The sequence below is a fragment of the Cygnus atratus genome, chromosome 13 (genome assembly GCF_013377495.2).
Source record: "Cygnus atratus isolate AKBS03 ecotype Queensland, Australia chromosome 13, CAtr_DNAZoo_HiC_assembly, whole genome shotgun sequence".
In the NCBI taxonomy this organism is placed as follows: Eukaryota; Metazoa; Chordata; class Aves; order Anseriformes; family Anatidae; genus Cygnus; species Cygnus atratus.
In genome coordinates this window covers 4,448,707-4,461,265 of record NC_066374.1, presented here as the reverse complement: position 1 = coordinate 4,461,265, position 12,559 = coordinate 4,448,707, and the positions used below count along the sequence as shown (strand labels likewise).

The following is a 12,559-nucleotide window of genomic DNA, read 5'->3' as shown; positions in this document are numbered from 1 at the left end:
CCGGAGGAGAAACGAGCATGTACTCAGGGCGTCCTTCAAGACCAGCAGTTCTCAGGGTAGATATAAGTAAGCATCAGCCTCCCTGAGCCTTTTGGGTCGCAGCCAAATCCTCCCATCTGCTTTACAGGTTGATTCACTCCCAGGGACTGGGAACATTACCTATGTGCTCACCCACCCGGCTGCTGGGGAGGTGGGCACAAAGTCCCCAAAAGCGATGCAATGGGTAGGATTCAGGTTTCTCCCCCATTTTGGGGTCATGGTATATGGGAATGCAAGAGAGGGCCAGGTGGCCGTGTCAGATGGGTCCACGCCTGGTACTGGCCCGTTCTCTGCTGGTGGGGAGCCTCTTCCAGCCCTCTGCAGATCCTCACCCCTGGCTGCGATATTTTCAGTATTTCACACCCATTTGTTCTGCACCCCCAGCCCTGTGAATCCTTCCTTAATAGCTGCATGAAAAGGCAGCTATGAATCATGCTCTATTTTGATGAGCAAACTGGTATTTTTGGCACGGTGGCGGGGGCCCTGTTCCCGTGCTCCCCACCGGTGCCATGCTTTGGGGATGAGGATCGGGCAGCATCGGGCCAGTGCCCTGGGATGCAATTGTCCTTGACTGTACTAGTGGCATTTGTGGGGCTACAAAGTGCAAATCGAGAGAGCGAGACCGAGCATCGCTCTGTTTCAGTGGTTTGGGTTTACCTAAGAGCAGCATTTTTTATATTTTTTTGTCAAATATAACTACAGTGGTTTAGCAGTCAGGCCAAGTGTTACGGGGCTTTTGGGACATGGCCCCCAGCCCCTTGCCCCCAGGACACACATGTGCCAGCTGCACGAGCCTTGCCTTCACGCTTTTCTCCCAAAAATCTGGTCCTGAGGATGGGAACGGGCTCAGAGGTTGCAAACCCCTCGATCTCCCCATTACACATTTAACATCTAGCTGCAAAAGCCCTACTGCCTCGTGGTGTCGTTTCCCTAACAAAGCCACCCTGTGGCCGTGCATTACCCACTGCCAGAGAGCATTTCCAGCATCGTTAAATGCGGAGGTGCTGCTAATTCCCGGCCTCACCGCCCCAGAGGCGCGTCCTACCCGTGCACAGCCTCCAGCGCTGCCCGACATGGTTTTCGACATGGTGTAAAAAGCAAAAGCTCCTGAATTAGCAGGGCTGATGGCGGGTGTGGGCACCCAGGTACGCACCTGGTGCGGAGCAGCTCCCCGCCAGCCCGGTCCCGGCCCCCTCAGTCTGACCACTCGTTATCGTCCAGCTCTGAGTCGTCGTCCGACTCACTGTACTCCACTGCGATCCGGCGGGACAGGATGGTGGCCACGTCGTTGCCCACGGGCTCTTTCTTGGCCTCTTGCTCCCACTGCTCCTGGACTTTCCGCAGCTGGATCCCTGCATTAGGAAAGGAAAGGCTTTAGGGGCAGCATCACCCCTAAGCATGTGTGACCACCCCCAGTTACATGCACTGGCTGGAAGGGGGCAGCCAGAGAATGGGCCATGATCACTAAGCTATAGCCCTCCTCCTTGGCTTCCACCCAACCTTGAGGATGTTGGAGCTTCCTGGAGGCCAAATCTTCCGTTCAACCTGAAGATTTGCACTGAGCAGGAAGGAGGAACGGGCACAACTCTGGAGAATTGCATCAGCTGCAGTCTGAAAGGAGGCCGGGGACCCAGGAGTGCTGCCGTAATGCCCCAAGTCACCTCCAGAGATGGGTTCCCACCTCCCTGGCAGTGATGCTCCAACTCAAAGAATCATCACAGAAGGGTTTGGGTTGGAAAGGACCTTAAAGCCCATCTAATTCCAGCCCCCTGCCATTGGTAGGGACCCTTCCCACCAGCCCAGGCTGCATCCAGCCCCATCCACTCTGGCCTTGGGCTCTGCCAGGAATGGGGCACCCACAGCTCCTCTGGGCAGCCTGTGCCAGGGCCTCACCACCCTCAGAGTAAAGAATTTCTTCCTTATATCTCATCTAACCCTACCCTCTTTTGGTTTTAAGCCATTACCCCTTGTCCTATCCCTACATCCCCCAGTAAGGAGTCCTTTCCCAGCTGTCCCATAGCCCCCTTTAGGTATCAGTAGGCTGCTGTGAGGTCTCCCTGGAGCCTCCTCTTCTCCAGGCTGAACACCCCCAGCCCTCTCCCCACACAAGGTGCTACAGCCCTCGAAAAGCATCCCCTCCAACCCCCCCCTGGGGCCATCGATTCAGGTCCCATTCAGGTCCCACCACCTTGGTGCCTCACTCAGGGCCCTCCTTGAGCCAACTCAAGCCAACACCCCCAGCCCTGAACCACTAGGTGTGTTGGCCGGGGTGCCCCATCCCCCCCCCGGATCCCCCCACCCCGCCTCACCCCTGCGGATGGCCGCCAGCAGGTCGCTCCGGGCATCGCTCATGGGCATCAGCGGGATGGCTGGCTTCCGCAGCTCGGCGGCAGGGGCCGGCGGCGACACCGAGTGTGCCGGCGAGGCGGCGAGCGCCGGGGGCCCTGGTGGTGGTGGCGGCGGGGCCACAGGGGGGCCCATGGGGCCGGCCTGTGGCGGGGAAGCAGAGTAGGGGCCGGGCGGTGCGGGGGGTGGCGGCGAGGGCGAGTAGGACGGGGGGGCGGCTGCGCCGGGGGGCAGTGCTGCGGGGGCTGCCATGGGGCTGTCGAAGGCGGTCTGTGCCGAGGGGATGACGGGTGGTGGGGGCGGCGGGGCTGGCGGCACGAAGTACTCTGCCATCGGCACTGGTTGTGGGCTGTGAGGGAGGAAGAAGTGTCAGCAACATGGGGAATGATGCCGGAAACCCCCCTTCACCCCAAACCCTAGGGACTTACCCAAAATCCTTGACCAAGTGCGGCCTAGGCCCGTTCAGCACAGCCTCAGGGGGCTGCGGTGCGTGGGGCGGCTGGGCACGGTTGAGGCTGTTCTGCCGGCTGCCCGCCGGCGGGCGGTAGACGTGCTCCTGGGGGGGCACGGCCGCCAGGACCCCCTCCTTGTGCTCAGCTGGCAGGTGGGCAGCGGGGGCCAGCAGCTGTGCTGGGTGGTTGGGGCTTGCTGGGTATGAGTGGTCGGCAGCGTCTGAGGCATAGGATCTACGGCAAAGGGAAAAGCCAAGGGTCATACGGGCGGGAGGGGTCGGGGTGGGCAAGGAGGGGGGTTTGGGGTGTTGTGGGGTTGAGGAAAGCAGACACAAAGCAGAGACAGACAAGGAGGCACGGAGGGGAAGAGGAGGTTGCAATGGACCTGAACCAGTCTCCTCCCTTGGCTCCTAAAGCTCTCTGACTTCATCCCAACACCAAGGTCCAGGATGCGACCCCAGTGGGCACCAGGACAGTGCCGTGCCTGAAGCTACACAGGCATGGGCTCATCACCCCCTCCTTGCCCCGAAACCCTTCCTGCTGCGGGTGGTGCCTTCCCCCATGGACAGAGGACAACCAGAATTGCGTTCCCCCATGGACGAAGAAGAAGACAACCAGAAGTGCCGAAAAGCAAAGGAAACCCAGTGAGCTGAACGCATAATAGGTAAAACCTGCCTATTGTCTGGGGACAGTGATCCTTCCGATGATGCCATGTGATATGGGGATGGTGAGAACCTGTTATCGGGCCGAAACTCTTTATCGTACGCCATCATGTTCCACTCCAGGCGCCGGTTACGGGCTTTCCGCACTTTCTTCACCTCCCGGGTGGAGTCCTCCACCAGCCGCTGCTCCTGGGGGCACACAAGCCACAGATCTATCTCCACTCCACGTCCTCCAGCCCTTGGGTGACGCCTGGGGGGCATCGCCCAGCTGCACCCACCATGGTGCCCTCCCTGCGCCCGCTACCTTCTGCCTGCGCTTCTCCTTCCTCTTGTCCTCTGTCGCCTGCAGCATCTTCTCCTTCCACAGGTTGAAGAAGTAAGAGGGGTCGGTGTAGAACTTGAGGCCGTCCTTCTTGTCATCCCTGGGGGGAAAGGAGGGGGCTATTAGGCACAGGGGAGGGAATCCCAAAAACATTTCAGTGCTAGCAATGGCAGTGCATGGATGGAGACCCCACCCCCCCAGCTCTTCCCACCATCACCAGTTCCACCAGCATCCCCTGGTCCCTACCCTGTGCCTACCCTCATGCCCCTTTTGGGGCTTTCCACACAGGTTTTCCATGCAGCCCAAGGGCTCCACTGCGAGCAGGGACAGTGGGGCAGCTGCCTTGGGCATTTATTCCCCCAAATGAGACCCCATCATTTTTCTGGAGAAGACCCCTTTCCCTCCATGGGGAAGTTTGGTATGATCACAGCTGTAAACTGGTGGACCTCCATGAACATGTCCAACATGGAGCTGTGATTACCTGTACTGTGGTTACCTTACCACATTAGGATCCTGCGGACATGGCACTAAGGGACATGATTAAGTGGTGGGATTTGGTAAGTCAGGTTCACAGAACCACAGAATGAGTGAGGTTGGACGGGACCTCTGGGTCCACCTGGTCCAACCCCTGCTCCAGCAGGGCCATGCAGAGCGGGTTGCCCAGGACCATGTCCAGAAGCTTTTGAAGACTTCCAAGGAAGTCCACAACCTCTCTAGGCACCAAAACTGAAAACAGTCATCGCAAATTAGCATCAGAGCTATAGCACATGCAAGGTTGATAGTTGGACTCAATGATCTTGAAGGTCCTCTCCAACCTAGGTGATTCTGTGGTGCAGGGCCACACATTCCAGGTGCCCTATGGTGGCACAGCCATAGGGAAAACAGCATTTCCAGCCCTCACCAAGCAGCAAAGTGGCTGCACACCCTGGCACCTCTCCTGGAAGGGTCCCCACGGGTTCCCCACACTCTGAGGAGCGTCAGAGGGGCTGCCCCACCTGTACGGTGTCAGGATGTTGAGTGGCGGGGGCTTGTCGCAGCGCTGGTACATCTCCATCACCGGGTTGGGGATGGAGTTGCGAGAAACCACCTGCTGGTTCTGCACCGTGGAACTCTTGAATGCCTTCCTCATGTTGATGTCCTGCAGAGAAACTGGGGGCGTGGGGCAGGGGGAGGTTGGATGCAGGGGTGGCCTTGCACCCGGCACCGGGCAGGTGCCTCCCAGCCCCCAAACCGCCCCAGGCACGGTGCTTCCCGCCCCGTGGTCCTCACCTTCCTCCACGGTGGAGTCCAGCTGCGTCACTTTGATGACCAGCAGGTCCACCCGCTCCTGCAGGGAGTTCATCCGCATGTAGAAGCTGTTGGCCTCATTAAACAGCTCCCCAAAGATGTCCTCGGCGTGCCGGCCTGCAGGGGGGGCACATGAGCTGTGACCTGGCACTGCTGCCCACAGGGACACCAAATCCTCTCCGACTTTTTCCATGCCAGCAGCTCCCTAAGTACATCGTTCCTCTTTCTGGGCATATTTTAGAAAGTTATCTAATTCTGGAGGGGCAAAAAAGGCACTAGAGGGAGAGCCTGTGCTGCTCTTTCTATTTTAATTCAATATTCAGGAGCCAAATAGGTTTCCCCTATTACATGTCCCCACTCGCATCTGCAGTGCTCTCGTCCTTCCCTTTGCTGCAGGAATCGGAGCTGGGGCAGGAAGGCAGGCGGGGACTTGGACCTTTTATACAGCGCTATCTTTCGCCTGGAGTATTCAAGTGGCTCCAGGAGTGCTCTGCATTAAAAAGAAGAGAGTTTTTAAAACCTGAATGAGTAGCCTGACTGTCCTATTTCCAGACAAGTCAAGAAATGAGGGGTTCTCAAAGAGAGCAGAGATGGGAGGAAAGCGTCTTAAAACGCCCTCACATCCTCCCTTTGGACCTGAGCATCCTCCTTTCTTTATTCTCTGGATAATTCCCACCCAGTCAGGGGCTCTTTGACCAGTATCAAACTGGGGCGAGCGACTGCAGCATCCCAGCACCCTGGCTGTCCCCAGCCCCAGTGCAGGGTGGCATCAGCCCCCAGGGGGATGTCCCCAGGGGACGCTGAGCTGTGACTTACTGAGGCTGCCCAGCTGCTTGATGATGGCAGCCAGCGTGCTGTTGGTGACACACTCCAGCTCGCTCGTCACCCCCTCGGGCAGAGCCCCCCGGCACAGGTGCCGGGGCTCGATGTTCCTCTTCACCAGCGGCATGCTGCCAGCAAGCGCTCACACTCTCCTGGGTGAGGAAAAAGGAGGAAGAAATGACCCCAAAACAGCTTTTTCCATTTGCATTCCCCCCCGCTTCTCTCCCCTTTCTTCCCAAGGGACTTATCTGGGACACGGCGGTGACAGAGCTGGGCTCAAAGCAGAAGCAAACCCCCATGTGCTACAGCCCCTATGATGGCCCCACAACACCCTGACCCAAAGAGGAACGAGCAAGCGCCTGTAATTCCATCATTTCCAGCTGACTGCAAAGCTCCCCGGGGTTTTCTTTTTATCTGTGCTCACACCATGCTGACCGGGCCACCGTGTCCTGCCCTGCTCCCCGCAGCATCCCTGTGTGCCCCCATGTGCTGCCAGCCCCACATTAGCCATCCCCGTGCAACCTGGGACCCCCCCATCTTCATCAACATCCCGTAAAATGCTTTGGCAGCGGAGGGAGAAGCTTCCCAGCAGCGATGCTAACAGCTGGGAGCGGGGCAGCCAGGCATCAACAGGGTAATGCCCACCACAGCAGGAGCCAGAAATGTGCCGAGCTCGCATTTTTTGGCCCCGGCGGCGCTGCACAGAACAGTTTCCCATTGATAGTGCCCGGCCGGGCTCCCCAGCTCGGCGGGATTTTTCTAATGCAAATGCAAGCTGCCCCGACCAAACAGCGCAAAACTTCTGTCTAAATCATTAATACCGAGCTTCCGAAAGGGCCGATTGTGCTCCTGCAGCACAATGGCAGATGCTATTCTGCCTGCTGAGCTTATTCCCTCCGGCGCTTCCCAAAGCAAGGGAGAAAGCTGTTAATGAGCCGCTTGTGCCCAGCGATGGGAAAGGGGAAAGGGGGAGCCTGAGCACAGGTGGAATTTGGCCAAGACTAACTCATTATTTCTTCTACATGTCCAGTGTGGTCCGAAAACCAGACCCCACCGCTCCTGGAAGCGCTGCAGGTGGCCACGGGTGCACCAGCACCACCAGCCAGGCAGAGCCACCCACTGGTGACAGTAAACCTGGGCGGCTGCAGGCCATAAAGGGCCAAATTGCCATCTTCAGGTGGGCACTGCCAGCCCATAACCGTCCTCAGCAGCCTCACCTGGGGCCCACCGCACCCCTGGGCCAGGTTATTTAAGGTTGGCCAAGGGTTGTAGGTGCTCCCTGAGTGCTGCTGTGGCTGTGCCCTGGTAGATCTCAGTGCTGTAAGTGGCTCCTGCCATGGGAACAGATGAAAAAAGGACAGACCTGAAAGGCCACGGGGGGCTGCTCCTGGGCCACCAATTCCTCAGCTCGGGGAGGCTGGAGGCTCACGCATGCGATGAGTGGGGCGGTCTCAGCCCCGATCCTGGCTGGCAGCGAGGATCAGCTGCAGCTGACACAGGAACCATAGGGCTGAGCTGCGCCCACCAGCCCCTGCCAAGCCCATCTCTAACAAGCTTGTTTCCCATTTCCACGGACAGGGGAAGGGTCAGGCCCTCCAGCCAAGCGGAGAAGCTGGCTGCCTGGCCAGCCTGGGGGCAGATCTGCATGGGCTGCCCCGTGCCCCAGCACATCCCACCGGGAGCACCGCCTGCGCCTCTCCCCCAGCCCTCTGCCTCCGCCAGGAGGCTTCACAAGTGAGCGCTTTGTGGTGAAGTGCGACATAACACGGCTAAAAATATTCCTGAAGAGTTTTATTAGTAAATGCCACAGTGTTTTTTTTTTCCTCCCCCTTCTGCTGCAAAGCGCTCCAGCTCGAGGAACAGCACTTGGCTAAATTGCCTCTAAATCACAAACCCCTCGTGAGGCTGGGCTCTGCAGTGCAAACCTTAGCCAAAAAGCCTCCTTAGGAGGATGCTGTAAATGTGACTGCCTCCTTACCTTGTGGTTAGAATAAAGAGCTGGTCCTGCTGCTTTGAAACGAGCAGGCTCCATGTTTTTACCTAAACTGTCTCTTTACAGCCACCAGCGCATGCCAGAAAGTAATTGGCAAGGAGGTTTTCACGGGGATGATTTCCTTGGTTTTCAGCTGATGCGGGTTTTCTGGATCTATGCGAAAATAATGGGTACCCTAACAGCAAAGGGGAGAGGAAAAGGAGTGGGTGAAGCTATGTGGGGGCCTCCTCTGTCACTCTCCATGGTCTGCAGGAGTGCAGGGGACAGGGCAGGGGAAGGGCAGCACCAATCCCGTGTGCTTTTTGGCTGGAAAAATCCGGCTGGCCCAGGAATCACGCCTTGTTTTTAATGACTCCCCATCACCAAAGGAAAATCTTTCAATGACATTTCTCCCTTTCTGTGCCCAGCTCATTAAAGGAAGGCCGGCTCTCTCCCTCTCATGCTGGCGGCTTGTGTGAACGGGACGCTCGCTGCTCAACAAACCAGCCTTTTTCTCCCCGAAATAGAAGGCGCTTTGATAAACGTGGGGCAGCCCCAGCGAGCAGCAGGGGTCTTTCTGGGCACCGGGTGCTCACTGCTTGGGAACAGCCGTGCTCCAGCCAGCAAAATCGCGTTGCCCTGCGATAGATGGGCAGCTCTGCAAAAAGCATTCTGGCTTTTTTTGTTTTGTTTTGTTTTGGTTTTTCCTTTTGGCTTGAGGGCTGTTGCTTGTTACTTGTCAAGAGCTTGGCATCCCCGGCTGATTTGTCATCTACCAGAAAATGGAGGATGAGCATCTTCGGTTCAGAACTGGGCCGAGGGAGATGACAGCTCGAAGCAAAATATGCTTCAGCTCCGGTTTTCTCCATGGGCTCTCCAGCTCCTGGGGAAAGGAGCCGGGCATTTGGGGACTCGGTTGCATCACAGGCGCTATGTGCAAGAGCCCTCGGCGTGCCCTGTGCTTGCAACAGAGGAGCACGGCGCACGTTAACCTCCTGCCTGCCGTACTGAGCCGTGCCGCCCAGCCTGAACCAGGAATGCTCCTGAAGCACAGAAATGCCATCCAAATACCTTTTCTTCCCCATCTTTTTCTCACCAAAACCAGCAGCCTCTCTAAAATCCAGGCAGCATAGCAATCGAGGGGTGTGCCTTGGCGCACCGAAGTTTTGGGGATGAATTATTAATTCTGCCATCGCTGACCTGCCTGCGTGCCCAGGTCCTGCGCTCCCCGTCTCGAGGCCAGCTGCTGGATGCCTGGCACAACCAAAACAGCCCCAAACTACCCCAAAAAAAGCATAATTCCTGATCTGTGGGCATGTCATCGCTGTGACACCACCGCCAGGCATCGAGAGCTGGAGTTTGGAGCGCCGTTATCAAAGCTCCCCGCAAGAAGCTGAATCACCGAGCGCTGAGGCCTGGGCTCTGCACCCCTGGAGGTGTGTGCGCCTGCTGGGGGGGGCTCCAGACCCCGGGGAGCGGGGGGCACGCACAGGTCCAGGTTATCCTCTGCAGCAATACACGGCAGCAGGGCCCCCCCGGTGCACAAATGGGAAGCGAGGGAGGATGCGAAGCGAGGGCCCCTCCCCGCCGTGCAGGGCGTGCAGGTCCCCCCTCCATGCGGCAATGCACGGTGACAGCCCCCTCCCCAGCCGTGCACGGGTGCAAAGCCCCCCCCTCCTCCCTACCCCCCCCCCACCCACACAAGGCTACAAAGCGGCCAGGATCCCCCCCATAAGGATGCAAAGCGATGCCCACCCCCACCATGCAAGGATGCAAAGAGGCCCAGACCCCCCCCTCAAAGAAAAGGTGGAGGATCCCCCCCCACCTCCAAAAAAAAATGCAAAGTGACAGGGAGCCCCCCATGCAAGGATGCAGAGCAATCCAGACCCCCCATACAAACCGGGGGGGGGGGGGGGGGGGGGGGGGGGGGGGGGGCACGCCTGCAATACAAGGATGCAAACCGGTGGAGCCCCCCCACCCAAAAACGCAAAGCGGTGCCCCCCCCTGCAAGAAGCGCGGGGCACCCCAATAAAAACCTGCAAAGCGATGGGGGGGAACCCCAAATCCAAACCCAAACACCCCCCGGCCCCCCTCCTCCGCGGCCGCCCGCTCACCTCCGCCGGCTCCGGGCTGGGGGGGACCCGGGGGGGCCGGGGGGGGGCTCCGGGGCTGCGGCCGCCGCCGTGCCCGGGCCGCCCCGCTCCGCTCCGCTCCGCGCCGCTCCGCAGTGCGCGCACGGCGCATGTGTCCCCCCCCCCGCCGCCTCCGCCCCGCTCCGCCCCGCTCCGCACGGGCGGCCCCGGCCCCCCCAGCCCGAGGTGATGCCCCCCCCTCTCGCCCCCTTCCAGACAGCGTGAAAATCTTTTATTCCCCACCCCCCCCCCTTTTTTTTTTCCCCAAGATGAAAAAGACAACCCCTTTGTTTTTCTTTTTTTCTTTTTTTTGCTTTTCCCCCCCCTTTTTTTCCCCCTTTTTTCCTTTTTTTTTCCTTTCTTTTTTTCCTTTATTTATTTATTTATTTTTCTAAGGGCTCAGACTGCCCAGGCAGAAATCCTGCGGCAGGCCAGGCGAAGGATGCTGGAAGGATGCACCAGGAGGATGGGCAGCAGCTTGGGCACCATCTTCTCAGCTTCCTTGTGGTCACCTTGTGGCCACCGCCTCCCTCACACTTCCTCCTTGCCCTACAACGTCCCCGCACCCTGGGCATCCCCATGGGACTACCATCAGCCCAATGCTCCCACCAAGAAGCCCCTTGGCACCAGGTGGTGGAGCCTTGGTCCTCTCCATGCCACGTGCTGGAGCCGCCCTTGTCGAGAGGCTGATTTTGTGTCACCCATCGGGCTGGAGGTGTGGGTGCAGGAAGCAGGGCTCGCTTCTCCTTTTGGTGTTTTGGAAGCCGTGGGGCTTCCAAATCCTGCTGCACCCCCGGCACAGGGTTGCCACCAGCTGGCGAGGCTGTGCCAGGAGGCTCTGTCCTGTCCCCTGGTTTTTGGTGACACGTGGCCAGGCTTGGAAGGTGCAGGCTGCATGCCCCGGGACCCCACGCAGCTCGGCCATCTGCTCCACACCAGGGGGATGGGCAGAGGAACACAGCACGGTGCTCCTGTTGGTGTGTTTTGGCAGAGGGTCCAGCCTTTGCATACCGACTCTGCCTTTTTCATGCATCATGTTGGTTAGGCATGTCCCTTCCCAGGCCATTCCTGGGCTGGGGGTGGCTCAGATGGTGCCAGGAGTTGGATTGCAGAGCACCCACGGGGCTGGGTGGATGGGAGGATGCTCCTCTGCTCCCAAATCTGGTGTGTGTGCAGTGGTCACGCTCTGCACCACGGGGCAGGGCAGCCCTCCCAGCCCCACAGCTCACGGAGGTGCCCCAGGTTTGCCATGCCCAGCATGGGGCCAACCTTATGCCGTGCAAGGATGTGACCCCCGACCTCCCCATCTATGGGGAACTTGCCATGCCCAGAGCAATGTGCAATTACCAGACCACCACGGGAACACTTTATCCTGGGGGCACATCCCCATATTTCCCTGCAAGTGATGCCCTGGGCTCTTTGCGATTTAATCTGTTTGGGATTTAACTCAACAGCAGCTCCTGCACTGACGCTTTGGCTCCTTTCGGTGGCACAGGAGGTGTTGGGGTGGGCACCCAGCCAGAGCACCCATAACTTCAGCTCTCCACTGGCCCCAGATATGGCAGCCATGCCAAACCAGAGCCAAAAGCCAAGAGTTTTGGGTCCCGGAGGAGATCCCAGGTGCCATGCCACTACCACACGCGCTCTCCTCCCGCACAGGTTGCTGCAAGGGGTGAGGTAATCCTGGGCAACTCCTGACTTCCACGGAAATGCCTGGAGGCCGCGATGATTATCACCGTAATTAGCCTCTCTGATTTTTTCTTGGTGTTCTATAAAATATTAATTTCCAGCTGGATCCTCGCCTCCTTTGTGCGCTGGCCCCACATCTCTCGGTCGGCAGAGCACTTCAGGCAGCCCCCAGGGATGTCCTGTGGGGTGGTGCGGCACGACACAGCCAGTGGCCAGGCGCTGCTTTTGGAGAGGTGAGGTGCAAAAGAAATGAGGCATGCACAGAAACCACCCTTCACACCTCTTCACCTGGTTGGCGAAGGCGAGTGGGCAGCTGGAGAGAACACAGCGCTGCAATTTGGAATGGCAAAACGAAGCCCAACGTGGGGCTAGACGCCTGGAAAGCCCTTGGGGGCGCTGGCTTCTCCCCGCGACAAGCCTCAGCCTCCGGCCTCTGTGTTCCAGCCTCCCTGCCAGGGGGTGACTGCTGCCTTAACGTTGCCCCGAAAATGTTTGTTCCCCCGGGAGGACAGTGTGTCGCCTTTGTCAGGCCAGATGTCACGGCTGTCGCAGCCAGGGCTGAAAGCTACAAAGAAAAGCCTCGCTAATGACGGGCATGTGGGGCCGCGGCTGTGCCAGGCATGACAATGTCCCGGCTGGAGCTGGGTTTTTTGTCTGGGCACCAGAAGCTGCCAGCAATGTTTTGTCTTCGATGCTGGCTCGGAACAGCCCTGCAGCGGGGCTGGAGCCCCCTGACACCACGCAGCGCCCAGGGAGGTCGCAGCCTGCTGTTAACTCCTGTTCTTTTCCAAGGGCACATCCCTCTGATACGATTCCCGGGGTGTTTTTGTAAGATA

The 12,559-nt window shown here is 58.8% G+C and overlaps 1 protein-coding gene across 1 annotated transcript; it reads right to left on the bottom strand.

Annotated features, from left to right (window-relative positions):
• Window positions 1–1,233: 1,233 nt before the first annotated feature.
• LOC118245531 (actin-binding protein WASF3-like) lies at window positions 1,234–6,057 on the bottom strand. The gene is made up of 8 exons (XM_035541800.1): window positions 5,925–6,057; window positions 5,091–5,225; window positions 4,817–4,970; window positions 3,804–3,921; window positions 3,513–3,688; window positions 2,814–3,071; window positions 2,349–2,734; window positions 1,234–1,391 (listed from the first exon to the last, which is right to left on the bottom strand). The coding sequence occupies exons 1-8, from the start codon at window positions 6,055–6,057 to the stop codon at window positions 1,234–1,236; spliced, it is 1,518 nt and encodes a 505-aa protein (XP_035397693.1).
• Between the last annotated feature and the right edge of the window lie 6,502 nt (window positions 6,058–12,559).